Source organism: Nannospalax galili, unplaced genomic scaffold (genome assembly GCF_000622305.1).
Source record: "Nannospalax galili isolate Female #2095 unplaced genomic scaffold, S.galili_v1.0 scaffold192, whole genome shotgun sequence".
Lineage (NCBI taxonomy): Eukaryota > Metazoa > Chordata > Mammalia > Rodentia > Spalacidae > Nannospalax > Nannospalax galili.
In genome coordinates this window covers 1,215,601-1,231,597 of record NW_008331810.1, presented here as the reverse complement: position 1 = coordinate 1,231,597, position 15,997 = coordinate 1,215,601, and the positions used below count along the sequence as shown (strand labels likewise).

At 46.7% G+C, this 15,997-nt stretch overlaps 1 protein-coding gene across 4 annotated transcripts; it reads left to right on the top strand.

Moving 5' to 3' along the window:
• The first annotated feature begins 61 nt into the window (after nt 1–61).
• Psmg1 (proteasome assembly chaperone 1) lies at nt 62–12,295 on the top strand. Of its 4 annotated transcripts, XM_008826913.3 has the most exons (7): nt 68–240; nt 1,664–1,770; nt 3,209–3,360; nt 4,348–4,410; nt 8,341–8,539; nt 10,220–10,356; nt 12,101–12,295. In XM_008826913.3, the coding sequence occupies exons 1-7, from the start codon at nt 104–106 to the stop codon at nt 12,173–12,175; spliced, it is 870 nt and encodes a 289-aa protein (XP_008825135.1). In that variant the 5' UTR covers nt 68–103; the 3' UTR covers nt 12,176–12,295. The 4 variants fall into 4 exon arrangements, with proteins under 4 accessions (XP_017652048.1, XP_029416393.1, XP_008825135.1 ...); XM_017796559.2 differs by lacking the exon at nt 10,220–10,356 and having other exon boundaries at nt 62–240; XM_029560533.1 differs by lacking the exons at nt 10,220–10,356; nt 12,101–12,295 and adding an exon at nt 9,772–9,828 and having other exon boundaries at nt 64–240; nt 8,341–8,550.
• Nucleotides 12,296–15,997: the final 3,702 nt, after the last annotated feature.

The window sequence follows — 15,997 nt, the reverse complement described above, 5'->3', positions numbered from 1 at the left end:
GGGCGTGACGGCGCTGTGGGGGCGGGGCGTGGCCGCACGTGGAGGCGCGTCCGGGGGCGGGGCGTGGCGCACGCGCTGTTCGGCTGCGCCTTGCTTGGTGTATATGGCGGCTACGTTTTTCGGCGAGGTGGTGAAGGCGCCATGCCGAGCCGGGACCGAGGAGGAAGAGGAGGAGGAGGAGGAGAGCAGGCGGGAGACTCCGGAGGACCGCGAGGTCCGGCGGCAGCTGGCGCGGAAGAGGTCAGGCACCCGGAAGGCCTTCCTACCGGGCCGCGGCCCGGCGCAGCGCGATCCCGGGGGTGCGGGCGGGAGGAGAGCTCCCGGTCGGGTGCTGACTGCGGATCCTGTCCCCGGGGTCACCGGCTCTAACGCCCGCCCCCACCCCACACTTCCGGTTGCGCTGTGGACGCTCCCTGTCATTTTAGTTTTGAGACAGGGTCTTCCTGTAGCCCCAGCTGGCCTGGATTCACTGTGGAGATGAGGCTGGCCTCGAACTCGCAGAGATCCACCTACCTCTGCCTCCCAAGTGCTGGATCACAGGCGTGCGCAACCACGCCCGGCCTCTAGGTCTATTTCCAAGCACACAAATGGGTGAAATAGTCAAGTTTCCCCAGGCCCCTACGCAGCCCTGCAAATCCCACACTTGTGAAGATTTCATCACATTTCTTTCCTCTCCCTCCACCCCTGCGCACCCAGCCATGGCTTTTGGTACATGGATCTCATGATTTAGGTATTTTCCTGAGTATGCTGTTTGTTCCACGTATTTATTTTTGTGCGTACGTTGTATGTGTGTGTGCCGCTGCGTGGGCATGTGGGGCCAGAGTCTGAGCTGAGTGTTGCCTTTGTTGCTCTCTATCTCATTTTAAAAGACAGAGTCTCTCCCTGAGCCCGGTGCTTACTGTTTGTGCCAGTCTGGGTGACCAGCTAGCCATAGGGATCCTCCTGTCTGCCTTGCCAGCGCCGGGATTACAGGTATGGGCCACCACGCCCATGCTTTTAGGTCCGTTGAATTTAGGAACCATATATTGTATAGCAAGCACTTTTCTGCTGAGCCATCTCTCCAGCCCCTAAGTATGCTAATAATAAAATTTAAGTACCATTCACTAGTCCATGCTCAGATTTACCTGTTTGTTTTTTTTTTAAACCTGACCCTTTCCTGTGGTTTGTGTCTATCAGTAGTCCCTTTTGCTAACTCATTTAGAACAGTTCCCTCTTTTTCACTCTTGCAGAGGTCTAATTTTTCAGAGTTCTTCCTCCTGGAGCCTTTTAAACACGTGCACTTGTCACCTGAATGTGGCAGATGAGTGTCCCTTTGGCGCTCGGTCACATTCACAGCCACACATTTTGTTGGCAGAAATGTTTGAAATTTTTTTGTCTCTTTTTGCACTCTGCCTAGTCACCTTGCTTATAGAGGTGCTACACTGACTGCTTTGTCAGGTGGACAGCGGGACGGGTGTCTGCGATACTTTTATCCATTCAAAGGAATTTGCTGCTCCTTTAAGACTGTAGTGAAGCTTTTTATAAAATAATGACAGTATTTCACTCATCAGTAACGAAGGACACTAACACCATCGGTCCATCCACTTATCTGTCAGCTTGCTCTCATAGAACGATGGTAATTGCATTAACCTTGTTTTCCTTTCCGTCTTGTGTCTTGTGTTAGGGAGGTGCAGCTTCTCCGAAGACAGACTAAAACATCTCTGGAAGTGGCTCTGCTAGAAAAGTACTCTTGCTCCAAGTTCATAATTGCTATAGGAAATAATGCAGTAGGTAAGTGGAGGTCAAGGCTAGGCATTCTGTGAGAACAGACTGAGAAGCTGCTGCTTCCATAGATTTTAGATGTTGGTTATTTTTAAAAAGCGTCAGAGTAGCCGCTGGGGACATGGCTCAGTTGGCAGAGTACTTGCCCAGCATGCACAAGAGCTTGGGTTTGAGACCCAGCACCACATAAACTGGATGTGGTGTACATACTCATAATTCTGGTGATCTCTTCCTAAGGAGGCAGAGGCCAGTAGGCAGGAGGAGTATCAAGACTTTCCAAGGCCAACCTGGACTACATGAGACCCTGTCTTAACAAGTCATGGTAGAGTAATTTTATTTATGAGTATTCATGTGTACCATCTTTTTTAGTAAACATAAAGAATAAGACTTACTGGGCATGGCTGCGCACGCCTTTAATCCCAGCTCTATGAGTTGGAGGCCAGCCTCATCTCCATAGTGAATCCAGGCCAGCTGGGGCTACAGGGAGACCCTGTCTCAAAAAAACCAAAAAAAAAAAAAAAAAAAGACTTGATGACAACATTCAACATTCTTGGCTTCAGAAACTTGGAGTGTGTTGAAATATCCAGGTTTGCTGAAATATTTTTAAGGTAGCGCATGCTTTTGAGAGCGTTCTGAGGGGTCTTCACAGTGATGGCTAACATTTCTTGGAGCATTTTAGTTCTACAGTCTTTGCATACATGCATTCACTTGATGGGTTCAGGGTAGAACAGTGTAGAGTTTAGTTCGAACAGTGTCCATGTACAAGTACCCATAGAGACCTTTGTAGTTTTAGTGGGTTTGCAGGCTCCAAGGAGATCATTTGGGAACTGATTAAGATCCCTTGTCCCAGGAGGTAGCCTAGAACTTGCAGAATATAATAATACAACAAGTAAGCAGTAAATAGGTGCCATCCATTTATGTAAAGGTTTGCGGGCCTAAAATTTTTCAGAAGAGTTATGTTTCAAGAGTGCGGTATGAAGTCTGCTGACAAGCTTGTCTTTCCAGCCCTGGTTGTAATGCTGTCTTAAAGCATGACCTTTCGTTCATATTTCCTCCGAAGTGGTCCAATTAGATGGTCTTTAAACTTTTTCTTAGTTTAATTTTTATTTTTAATTATGTATATATATGTGTGTCTATTGTGGGTTCGTGCATGTGAGTGCAGTGCCCACAGAGGCCAGAAGAGGATGTTAGATTCCTTGGGGCTGGAGTTACAGATGGACATGGACATGCCCATGCCCCTGGACATGGGTGCTCGAAAACAAAGTTGGATCTTCTGCAAGAGCAGCACGCGCTCTTAACTACTAAGCCATCTCTTCAGCCTCGCACTTAGATGGTCTTGAATGACTGTTTCAGCTCTGAAATTGTAGTGTAATTGACTTTACTTTTTACTCAATAAGAAGTATAATTAACATATCTAAATACCAATTTATATGATTTTTTTTCACAGCATTTTTGTCATCATTTGTTATGAATTCAGGAGTCTGGGAAGAAGTCGGTTGTACTAAGCTCTGGAACGAATGGTGCAGAACGGCAGACACTGTGCATCTGTCCCCTGCAGATGCCTTCTGTGTGTTCTATCAGCTGAAATCAGATCCCTCGGTATGTGGGAGTTGGCCTCCTGTTCTCAAAAGGTAGTCATTTAGGTACGACTCCTAGACAGTAGATACTTCATACACTGAGGCTCTCTGTTGTCTCTCTGTGTATCTTTTAAAAAATACTTTATTATTATTATTATTATTAATTAAAAATTTTTTTTGGTCTTTTTGAGACAGGGTCTCCCTGTAGCCCCAGCTGTCCTGAACTCACTGTGTATACCAGGCTGGCCTTGAACTCACAGAGATCCGCCTGCCTCTGCCTCCTGAGTGCTGGGATTAAAGGTGTGTGCTACCATGCCTGGCTTATTATTTTTATTTTATGTGCATGAGTGTATTGCCTGCATGTCTATAAGTGCACTGTGTCATGCAAAGCCCACGGAGGTCAGAAAAGGGTGTTGGATCCCCTGAAACTGGAGTTAGAGATGGTTGATAGTTGCCATGTGAGTGCTGGGAACTGAAACCTGGTCCTCTACAAGAGCAGTCAGTGCTCCTAATCACTGAGCCATCTGTCCAGCCCCCATGTCTCTGTTTTGATAATAAGCTCTAAAAAATGCTTAACCCTGAAACTTTAGAGAAAAAAATGGACCAATAACAGAGTCACAAGATGAGTAAATTCTGTTTGTGATAGCTTGCTGTCCCTGGGACAGTTCCTCAAACCAACCTGGCTTGAAGGGTAGACCAGTGATTGGGCAGACCCTTTGCTTTTAGGCCTGCTGGAATCGGGGCGGTGCACAGTGCATTGTGTCTGGAGTACATGGAGTTACATAACCAGGAAGAAGAGGGAGAGGGAGAGGCTGGAGTCCCACAGTCTCCTTCACGGGCACACCCCCAATGATGTGACTGTGCCTAGCTCTCACTGGTGGACACTTAGAGGAAACACATGGGGATGCTTTAGGGGCCACCCCAGCTGCAAGCCAGGATGCCCATGGTGCCGTGGTGGTGGTGGAGACTGCGCTTTGCCTGACCAGACTCTCGAAATTTGACTTTTCAGGTTTTGCTTTGTCAGTGTAGCTGCTTTGTCGCGGAAGATCAGCAGTACCAGTGGCTGGAGAAGGTAGGAGAGATGGAACCTGTGCATGCTCAGGGTGGGGTGTCAGGGTTAGGGACCCAGCATCTTGTCACTTAAACCTGTACAGTCAAATATGATACAAGGAAGTGTTTGGATTTTTTCCCCTAAAAATATGTAGGAGTTTGTTACAGAATCTTTTTTTAATTTATTTTTTATTTAGTTTATGAGTATACACTGCATGTATGTAAGTGCACTGGTGTTGTGCAATGCCTGTGGAGACCAGAAGAGGGCGTCGGATCCCCCGGAACTGGAGTTTTGGATAATTGTTAGCTGTCATGTGGGTTTTGGGAACTGAACCCAGTCCTCTGCAAGAACAGCCAGTGTTCTTAACTGCTGAACCGTCTTTCCAGTCCCCCTAGAATATTGTTTTTCTTTTAAAATTTATTTAAATTGACCAGCCTAACAAAACAGTTCTGGTTGTGCTCAGGGTTGTAGGTGGTTGAGGTAAGAGCTCAGTGGTGCTAATACAGGGGGAGGAAGGGCAGAGGACGTCAGCAACCGCCTCTGGGGAGTGCCTTCTCATTCCACACCAGAAAACACTCTCTGTTACAGTAGGTGGTATGTCACTCTTGGTTGTGATGAAACACCAAGACTAAGTGACTTATGGAAGAAAGTGTTTATTTGGCTCACAGTTCAGAGAGAGTCCTGATGGCAGGGAGGTGTGGCGGCCTGGAGGCATGGCTGCAGGGGCAGGAAGCACAGAGGAACTGGAAGTGGGGTGTGGCTCCTAGCTTTGCAGCTGGCCCCCAGTGGCTTCCTCTAGAAGGCTGTACCACCTACATGTTCCATAGCTCCCTAAACAGCTCCACCAACTGGGGACCAAGTGCTCAAATACAAACCACAAGTGTGATTGCACCATTTATTTTAGAAAATTATATACAGAGTGTGTGACCACAGTTAAATGGCATTTTGAGTGAAGAACTGAACTCAACCAGGAATTTTAGAGAAAAACCATAATTTGGGCAGTTGGACATCACAGATGAAATATTCCTGTTCTGATGTGCTTGGGACTACAAGTGTTTTTAGATTTCAGATTTAAAAATAAAAACAACCAAAAAACAGAAAAACAGTTGGAACATTTGCACACACAGAATGATGTATCTTGGAGTTGAGACTGAAGTTTAAACACATTGAGCTTTCATATATACACACATAACACACACCTAAGTAATTTTGTGTGTGAGGCAAAGTTTCACAGTGTGGAGTTTTCCACTTGGCTTATCATTGTAGGCAGTCAGAAGGTATTTGGAGTTTGGATTTGGTTTATGGATGCTTGACATACATGTAGCTTACATAGTACATACATTAGTGCATGATACATTGGTATATCCATATTTTGAATAGATGCAAAACTACATATTTAGTACATACAGTCAGGCATACCTAGGACCTTAAATGAGCCCACCTGTTGTCCCAACCTGTTCTGTGAGGCAGATGTTCCCAGAAACATCTAGGATATATTTTAACATAGATAATAAAATTAAACTTATGAGAATTTTAGAAATAAGAAATTTCGTGTCTTCTATTTTATACCAGTTGACCTACTTAGAAACATTTACTAAAATTATCAATGCATTTTGTTAAGTGAATAGTCATTTTAAAAGATCTATAAAATTTAATTAGATACGTGTATATACAGTATACTTAGGTGTATTTTTCTGGGGAAAGAGGTCCAAGTTTAATTTTTATTTTTAAATCACGTAGGATGATTGTTAAAAATATCCTTGTACTATAGAAAAATTGAACTCATTTTGGGCTTGAAGCAATGTAAAATTATTGTTAAAGCAAAATCTTCATTTTGTTTTGCTTTGGGATTCTTGCTCTGTAGCTCAGGTTGGCCTTGAAGTTACTGTGCTCCTGTGTGCCTTGGTGCTGAGGCAGTGGACCTCTGCTGCCATGTGAGGCTCAAAGCAGAATTGTTTTATTTTGTTTTTATTTTATGTGTGAGAGTGTATTGCCTGCATGTAAGCGCACCCATGTCATGCAGTGCCCACAGAGGACAGAAGAGGGCGATGGATCCCCTGGAACTGGAGTTATGGATGGTTGTTAGTTGCCATGTGGGTGCTGGGATTTGAACCCAAGCTCTACCACATGAAATTATATATCGTTTGTAGTGCTTGGTTATCAAACTTTCACTTACATTGTTATTACTGGGAATAGCCATTCTGTCCATGAAAATTTTTCAGACAAGGCAGGCCTGGTGGCACCCATTCATATTAGTTCTCTTCTAGTGCTGTGATAAAACACCCTGATGAAAAGGAGAACGTGGTTCATCTAGTTTATAGTTCCAGAGGGGGGCAGGGTCCAGCCTGGTGGGAGGCAGGCCCCAGGCAGGGAGGGCAAAGCAGTGTGGTATAGGAGGCATGGTGGCAGGAAGCTGGCTGATCACATTTCATCCACATTCAGGGAGCAGAGCAATAACAGGAAGTGGGACCAGGCTATCAAACCTCAAAGCCCTTGGGGCTGGGGAGATGGCTCAGCAGTTAAGAGCAGTGGTTTTTCTTGGAGAAGACTGGGGTTTGAATCCCAGCACCCACATGGCAGCTAACAACTGTCTGTAACTCCAGTTCCAGGGGATCTGACACCTTCTGTCCTCCACGGGCATTGCATGGCATGGGTGCACTTAGTACATGCAGGCAATATACTCATACACATAAATTAAAAAATAATAAAATATTTTTTTAAAGTAAAGTTTAAAAAAGACCCCCAAATCCCTCCAATCCCAATCCCAGTGATGTGCTTCTTCCCAGCAAGGCCGCACCTTCCAAAGGTTCCTCAGCCTCCCCAGACAGCACTACCAGTGGGGGACCAAGTGTTTGGCAGCACATGAACCTGTGGGGACAATTGGCATTCAGACCACTCTTGTAAACCCAGCATTCAGGAGGCCCTGGCAGGAGGATCATGAGTGTGAGGCTAGCAAGGGCTACATAAGGAGACACGCTTCAACAGAGAAGCAAATGAAGAAAGAGAAGAAGGTTAAAAGAAAATGGAACAAGTGGAGGATCTAAAAACCTCAAATTTCTAAAAAATAGCTGTTTATGCTGTTTATTTACTGCTGGGTGTGGTTTCACACACCTTTAGAAATCTCAGCACTTGGGATGCAAAGGCAGGTGATCTCTGAGCTCGAGGCCAGCCTGGTCTATTATAGCAAGTTCCAGGCTAGCTGGGGCCATGGAGACCCTGTCTCAACACCAAACAAACATACTTCTTTTTTCAAAAAAAAATTTATTTTTATGTATATGAGTGTATTTCCTGCATGTATCTAAGTGTACCCATGTAGTACAGTGCCCATGGAGTTCAGAAGAGGGCATTGGATCCCCTGGAACTGGAGTTACAGATGGTTGTTAGCTGCCATGCAGGTGCTGGGAATTGAACCCAGGTCCTCTGGAAGAGCAGCCAGTGCTCTTAACTGCTGAGCTGTCTCTCCAGCCCCACAAACATGTCTTTACCATGGGTTTAATGAAAGGTAGAGAGATCCTTGGACGGTTTTCAGATCACATTCTGTAACAGGACATTGGGATCCAGCTTGATTGAGACTTGCCTACAGTTGTAGTGATGTCAAAAGTGAATTTAGGAGGAATCCATTCTCAGGTGTCACTGGTGGTAGGTGAGGGAGAGCACGGCAGGTGTGTACCTGTGACTTTACTGTGGGTGGCAGTCCTGGGCCACCAGTGTTGGTCTCTGCAGTCATGATTGCTGCACATCAGGTGGCTTTGCAGTAGTCCGGTCCTCGGTTCAGAAAGACCAGGCGACTGGAAGATTGCCTAGGCAGACTGCAAGGCCAGGCCAAAGGAGCAGCGAGCCTGTCTTCCTCCGGCACACTGCACAGGGCCAAGTGTGGGCCATGAGTCTCTAGAACAGGGCTTCTGGAAAAAGAATCAGATTTCACCTCAAACCATGGTTCTGTTACATTAGGTTTTTGGTTCCCGACCAAGAAAGACCACGAAGATAACTGTTCTCACGTGCCGGCATGTCACCGAGTACAAAACCTCAGAGTCTGTGGGCAGCCTTCCTTCTCCTTTCCTGAAAGCCCTGAAAACCCAGCACTTCAGAGACCCCGTCTGCTGCTCACTGCTCGAACAACCGAATATCGCGCACGGTCTTCCTGCTGCAGGTGCCTGTGTGGTGTGTTGTACGCTTTGTGATGATTGTTGCATTTACTATCACAAGTTTCTGATGATTGACAGCAGTTTCCATTAACCCTTCGTGTTTGTACCTACAAGTACAGGATACTTGCTGTGGTCCTGGAATTTGCAGGAATGCAGCTATGAGAGTGTCTGATTCCCTGCAGCTGGGTGCAGTGGCTCTTCCTTTTGGATTTTGGCATTTCAAAGTAGAAGCCAGTATTGGGTGTAGATTCAGCTGGTATGTGAAAGTTGGCAAAGTACATTCAGCTACCAAAATAGTAAGTGGACCCCAGCCCGTGGCATGGTGCTGTTCACAGTTAAGGTGGGTCTTCCCACCTCCATTAACCTGATCTAGCTAATCCTCAGAGATTTGTCTCCTTGTTTTTGTCCTAGTTTGTTTCTCCATTGCTGTGACAAAACACTCTGACCAATACCAACTTGGGGAAGAAAGGGTTTACTTAGCTCACATCTCCCAGGTCACAGTTTATCAGGGAGCCCAAGGCAGGAACTCAGGGCAGGAACCTTGAGGCAGGAGCTGGAGCACAGGCCATGGAGGAACGCTGCTTACTGGCTTGCTCCCCTGACCCCTGCTCAGCCTGCTTTCTTAATGCAACACAGGCCCACCTGCCCAGGGATGGCACCACCCACAGTGGGCTGAGCTCTCCCATATCACTCAATAATCAAGAAGGTGCCCCATAGATATGGCCACAGGCCAGTCCAATGAAGGAAATTCCTCAATTGAGGCTCCCTCAACCCAGGTGTGTCGCGTTCACACTAAAGCTATCCAGCACAGTAACTCTAGACCCTGTCAGATGACAGTATTAACCATCAACTACTATTTATACACTGCCATTGTGTCAGAAATAGATTATCATTTATTTTCAGTGGTTTAATGTTTTATAATATATAATTATTTGTTAAATATATTAAGTAATTTTTTTTGCCTTTCATATTGTTTACTAGCATGAGAAATAGACCATATGCATTGTATATTTAGTATTTACATGAAACTGATTAAAGTAGGTAGAATTGTAGTCTTAGCTAATTAAAATTATGAAAGGAATTTCAGGAAATGCAAAATAAATATATTTGCAAAAGATTATTAGGAAGATAGTTGGTTTTCAAAGATCAGTTCAAAATGGCAGTAACTTTGGTTAAAAGAGGCAAAGAGTTGACTTTTTAAAAATTAAAAATTTTATTTTACTTTTTTTTGAGGCAGGGTCTCCCTGGGGCCACAGCTGACCTAGAACTTGACATGTAGACCAGGCTGGCCTGGATCTCAACAGAGATCCACCTGCCTCTGCCTCCCGAGTGCTTGGTTCAAAGGTATGCCCCACTACCTCACCTGGCCTAGTATTGACTGACTTTCTTCTTCCTTCCTTCCTTCCTTCCTCCCTCCCTCCCTCCCTCCTTTTTTTTTTTTTTTTTTTTTTTTTTTCCTTTTGGAGACAGGGTCTCCCTGTAGACCCAGCTGGCCTGGAACTTACTATGTAGACCAGGCTGGCCTTGAACTCACAGAGATCCAGCTACCTCTGCCTCCCAAAGGCTTGCGCCACCGCACCTGGCCGAGTGTTGACTTTCTAAAAGCAGCTTTTATTATTTAAAAATGTTTAACTTAAAATTGGGTAATAGAAAACTTTCGCATTCTTTTTCTTTTTGTGTCCTAGTTCTGAGCTACTGTCAAGTGTGGAAAATTCCTGCAGTTCTGTATTTGTGTTACACTGATGTGATGAAGTTAGACCTCATCACCGTTGAGGCTTTTAAGCCTGTACTTTCTTGCTCTAGCTTGAAATCCTTGGCTAAGGTAGGTTCAGCTCCTCCCCTAAGAGCTACATTGTTAGAATCACGGAAATAGCAGGTCTGAGTTGTGGGGAACATCAACAGCGGTCAGGCCCAGCCTGGCACTTTGAACTTGACTGTCACTCTGTATTCCCGATGTTCTGCTCTAATGTGATGCCGGCTTTGGTCTGTGTACTGCACTGCAGTCACTCCCCACACATCCCTGTGGACACGTGATGTTGGTTGTAATTTTCGAGAAGGCAGTTTTTTTAAAAAGTGTACATCGTCAGTATACCATTGATTTCCCTAATTTTGAAGAGACTGGGGAGAATTATGTACTGCCCTAGTTCACAGCTCTGCTCATCTACTAGGAAGTGCCTGCCCCATTACAGGCCTGTGATTTGAGGTAGTTTGTCTGAGGTCTGTGGGCAGTCCACGGCCACAGGTCAGGAAGTGCTTCACAGAAGTGGTTCAGAGCAGTGCTCCCCCGTTCATTCTGAAATGGCCACAGTGATCATGCTCGCCCTTCCCTGCAAGGCTCTATATGACCTAGCCAGTTTGTTTCTCTCTGGACTTAGCTCCCCGAGGGAAGGGCCCTGGTTCTCCTCGGATCTGGCATGTAGAAAGAAGAAAGCCCTCAGTAACTTCTAGCTAAATTACCTTAAAACCAAAAGACCAGGTTTGTGTGCGTCAAGCAGGTCTCTCAGGTTAGCTCGGGTCAGTCTTTGAAGCCGAGTTACTTTGTACTTAGCTGACTAATGGTCCTGTGTGGCTGATGCTTTCTTAGCTGAGAGCTCTGTCCCTGAGGCCAGGAGGCACTGTTTGGGCTGTGGACTGCACATGGCTCAGATTAACCAAGGTTCTCGTGGGGCAAGTAAACTTTTAGGGACATTTGAGGGGAAATTAATTCCCTTGTCCACATTTTCAGTTTGCTCTCAACAGCTTCGTGGCAGGGTGAGATGATGTCTCTGTGGAGGGCGGGCTTTCCTTTCCCTTCCCTTATATCTTTTTTTTGAGGTAGGGTTTCACTGTGCAACAGCCTCAACCTCCTGGTTCTCCTGCCTCGGCCTCCCAAGCACTGAGATAGCAGGTGTGGCCCCGCCCCCTGCCAAGTACTGTTTTTTCTCTTTTTTGAATTATTAATTTCATGTGTGGACAGTGTGCTGCGGGTGTGGTGTGTGTTCGTGCATGTGGAAGCAGAGGCTGATTCAGGTGTCCTCTTGTTCCTCACCTGAGTTTTGAGACTTGGGCTTGCCTATGTGGGGAGACTGACTGGCCAGCGAGCTCTAGCGATCCTCCTGTCCCCACCTCTCTGTGCTAGGGTCACAGGCAAACCAGCTGTGCCCAGCTTTTTACATGGGTGCTGGAGTCTCAGCTCAGGTCCTCATTCTCTGCAGCAGGCACCTGACCAGCTGAGCCATCACCAGAGTCCCAGCTCCGTTGTCTTAATGACCCAGTACAGTCAGCCTCAGCTAGTGCATGGCTCAAACACAAGTGGACTTGTGGGCAAGAGTTATCTTGAGACCCTTCTCTGTGGCCCGCACTGTGGAGCAGCTCTATAGCCATGAGGAGGGGGCTCTGATGACAGGCTCACCCGGAAGTGCGTAGTGTGATGTGGTCCCAGGGACAAGAAGCCAACCCCAAGGAGAGGCTCCTTGGGAGACCCTGCAGTGCAGCCTGCTTTCCTGTTTAAGCATGTGAGAAACTGAGGCCTGGGGTGAGTGTGGTGCCACCGACTGAAGTCTTGACAACTTTTTCTATCTTTCTAGAACATTCCTCAAAGCACAGACATACTGAAGAAACTGATGACAGCAGAAGGGACTCAGAGCAACATTTACACGTGACCAGAGGCATCAGTGGTACATGGCCTGTCTGCCCAGGCAGCAGCGAGCACTGTTTTGTACTTTACACTGGGTGGGGTGTATTTTGAGGGTGGTAGAAATGCAATAAAATTTTTAAAATCAGTTGTAATTTTCTTTCTGATGGTGACATTGTTTACAATGGAAGTATTAATGATCCAGACATTTTTCTTTTATCCACTAGGTGGGAGTAGTGTTTTGAATTTTTTTTTTTTTTTTTTTTTTAAAAAAGGTGATAATTCTGAAGAGCTGCAGACATCAGAAAAAGTTGTATCAATATTGCAAAGTTAGTGTAGAAATTCTGGATGTCTGAAAGTCGGTAATCCTTAATAGGTGGAAAAGTTCTGTATGTCCTCTTCAGTACTGCCTGACAGACGGCCTCCTCAGCCAGAGTTTGCTACGGCTCCTGTCAAGGCGTGTGCCACTGGCTCTGCAGCACCCAGTGTTGGTACCTGGAGTGTGTTTCAATCCAAAGAGGCCACACTGCTTCACCAGATCAGCTTGAAAATGGTGGCCTGCACAAGTGCCTTGCTTGCCTCCCCCTTCAGCTATTGAATCATCATATATAGATTTAGACATCTTTTTCTTTTAGACGCAGCTTGCTACTGCTCTTGGTAGTGGTTGGAGGTGAACTTGAGGTGCAGTTAGCTCTGTGCAGATCAGATTTGGGAAGTCCTATGCAAGGTGCATTTATGATCAAATCCTGATATGGAAGCGTTTTCTGCACTGAAGTAAAGTTTGCATCCATTCAGAATGTGTTCATAGAGCCACGAGGAACCCTGTAAGACCTGGGACCTTGTCCCAGCTGAAGCTGGAGTCTCAGGCTGTGGTAAGGTATGTTATATTACTGTGACTGAGATGTCCCACTGTAAAGAAGGTCATTTTGGCTCATGATTTTAGAGGTTGCAGTCTGCTTGAGCCATGCCTGCCTGTGGCAAGGCAGCACACTGTGCTGGATAGCTTTAGTGTCAACTTGACACACCTGGGTAGAGGGAGCCTCAATTGGGGAATTGCCTCCATTGGACCAGCCTGTGGCCATGTCTGTGGGGCATGTTGATTGTTGAGTGAATGTGGGAGGGCCCAGCGTACTGTGGGTGGTGCCACCCATGGGCAGGTAGGTGGTCCTCTGTTGTATTAAGAAAGCAGGTTGAGCACAGGCTAAGGGAGCAAGCCAGTAAGCAGTGTTCCTCCATGGCCTGTGCTCCAGCTCCTGCCTCCAGGTTCCTGCCCTGAGTTCCTACCTTGGGCTCCCTTGATGATGGGGAGCCAAACAGACCTCCCCAAGTTGGTTTCGGTCAGTATTTTTTTTTCTTTTCAATCACAGCAATAGAAAACTAAGACATCAGGGTGGGGAGTGTGTGGTGGAGTGGAGCCACTGCAGGGTTCCCACTCCAGCCTGCCTTCTCTCTCCACACTGTCATATCAGGAGTTCCCTACCGTCGGGTGGCAGGAAAGAGACGAGGGCCTGGTTACAGGGGCTCACGGTGATCCTTAGCATCAGGTCAAAGCCACAACACTAGAGCCCCTTCCTGGGGCATCCTCAAAGGATGGTGGAAGACTGTCCCCATGGGGAGAACTTGGGGTGGTAGAGCTGGTTGTGCATTTTTCATGGTAGGAGAATGGCCAGACATGATGTCCATCAGTCTATGGGCTGTCTCAGTGGTGTGGCTAGACGGTAAGAGAATTGTAAAGAACGTGGAAACTTGAATGAACAGAGTGTCCTCTGCAGAGGCCTTTGATCATCAGGTAGGTTATTTAGATGCGTCCTGGGGTACCAGCTAGCATCTTTGTGCAGCCACACCAGTGGGCTCATGAACAGTAGTGGGGGATATGCCGCATACAGTAGTGTGGCTTTCCCCCCACCAAGGCTGACCTGGCTACCCCGGCTGCTGAGCAGCAGAGACCGACACTGAGCCCCTTAGAGGTCACAGTTCCCAATGTTACCAACCTACCAACGGCTTGATTACCGCGACTCTCGATAATATTCACCCTTTGTATCTTCATCTTTCTGTCACCCAGCCACTGGTTATCTGCCCAACAAGATTTGCTGCCATTTTGGATGTAGAAAAGAAAGGACCTTAAAGGAGTCCCACCTTTGTGATCCAAGGAGCTGGAGGGGCCGTTGTGTTGACTGAGGCTCTATCAAGCTTGAGATACCAGCTAGACATTTGATCAGAGGTTCTGAGTGGACAGCTGTGGGGCAGGGAGGCAAGATCCCAGTTAGGGTTAAGGACACAAGACATCTGTAGATAGATGTTTGTTCAGTGGGCCTGGGTGATACCACTATAGCCGGAAGATGGAGGACTGAGGAATGAGCAGTGGGGTCCTGCAGCATCAAACATCAGGGAGCCAAGTACCTGTGGCAGGGCGGGGATGAACCCAGTGCCCCAGGGCTGTGGTTCCTGGGAGCCTGGGGAAGGTGCTCACCATAGCAAAGGGCACATCTGGGTGCAGTGCAACAGAGGCCACCAAGGGTGATAGGACCCGTGCTCACTTTCTTCATCTGGCATATGCTGTTGGTTGAATGAATTATTACTTTGAGAGTAAGTGTATCAGATCAATGATGATTGGCTTGGACATCATACTTTGACTAGTAAGTTACTAATTTGAATGCTGATGGCTTATGAAGAGGAGTCGCTGAATGAACTCAAAGAATGCTCTGGTCTGAGTGTCCCCTTGAACTCACATGGAACTTAATTGCCATTGTGATGGGGGAAGGGAGTCCTTTTAGAGGTGATAAGGCCACAAGGGCTCCACCCTGAGGGCGGGGTTGGTGTGTAGAGCTTGGTCTCCTCTTGGTCTCTTTTCCAGGTGCAGAGCAGTGCTCCAATCTAGAAGTAGAGGCTGGGCTCTTACCAGATGCCAAACGGACCGACCTTTCAGTCTGGGACTCAGCCTCCAGAGATGTGAGTGTGTGTGCTTGATAGCCAGGAAATGGGATGAGAGAGACTGCAGTCCCACAGCCTCCTTCAAGGGTACATCCCCAATGATATGAGGATGCCCAGCACTCACTGGTGGGGGGTGTGTGTATGTGTGGACATTGAGAAAACATGGGCTGTAGGGGGATATTCCAAGCTACAGCACTGTGATACTGACTAGTGTTCTGTGGCATTACTAGCCAGCATTACAATCACCTGAACAAATAGCCTGACTCTTAAGTTTAGCTTTTGAGTGGGCCTGCACTAGGACACTCGCTCCCCTAAAGATCTCTGGGAACTGTCTGTCTCCAGGAACTGTGTACCGAATCCAGCCCCACCCACCCATAGTTTTATTCAAAATGGCTTCCCCAGCTTCAGTTGGGGAAGCACAAGCTTGGCTCTACCCTCATCTGAACAGACCATTCGGCTTTTTCATCCCTGGTTCTAGAATGTCTCATTCATCCAAGGTCAGTCGTCACTCCCAATCACCACTGTGTCCAACGGAGAGGGGGCGTCACCTTTCAGCTTGATATATTAATTATCCAGCAGACCCACAGCCATCCATTCATTCTCCTTTTTGGATGGAGTACCAAATTGAGGTTGCCTAGGAAACGAGATCAGCTGCCAAGAGCACATTGTTTCACCGGGGTTAATTAAAAGTCATTAGTTGAGATTATGTCCATTAATAAAGGTCATTCCCAGTGTTCACACTGCTATAATTGCTATAAATCACCCAGTTTCGGGTATTCTGTTAGAGAAACAAAAGAGAACTTTAAGTTTTCATTTTTCTCTTAGCTAGTGGAGATGCATGTGTGATATTCAAGGTTTGCAGCCCTAATTTTGACTAGGAGAGGGATAGAGAGAAGGATGTGGAGAGAAGTTAAAGGAG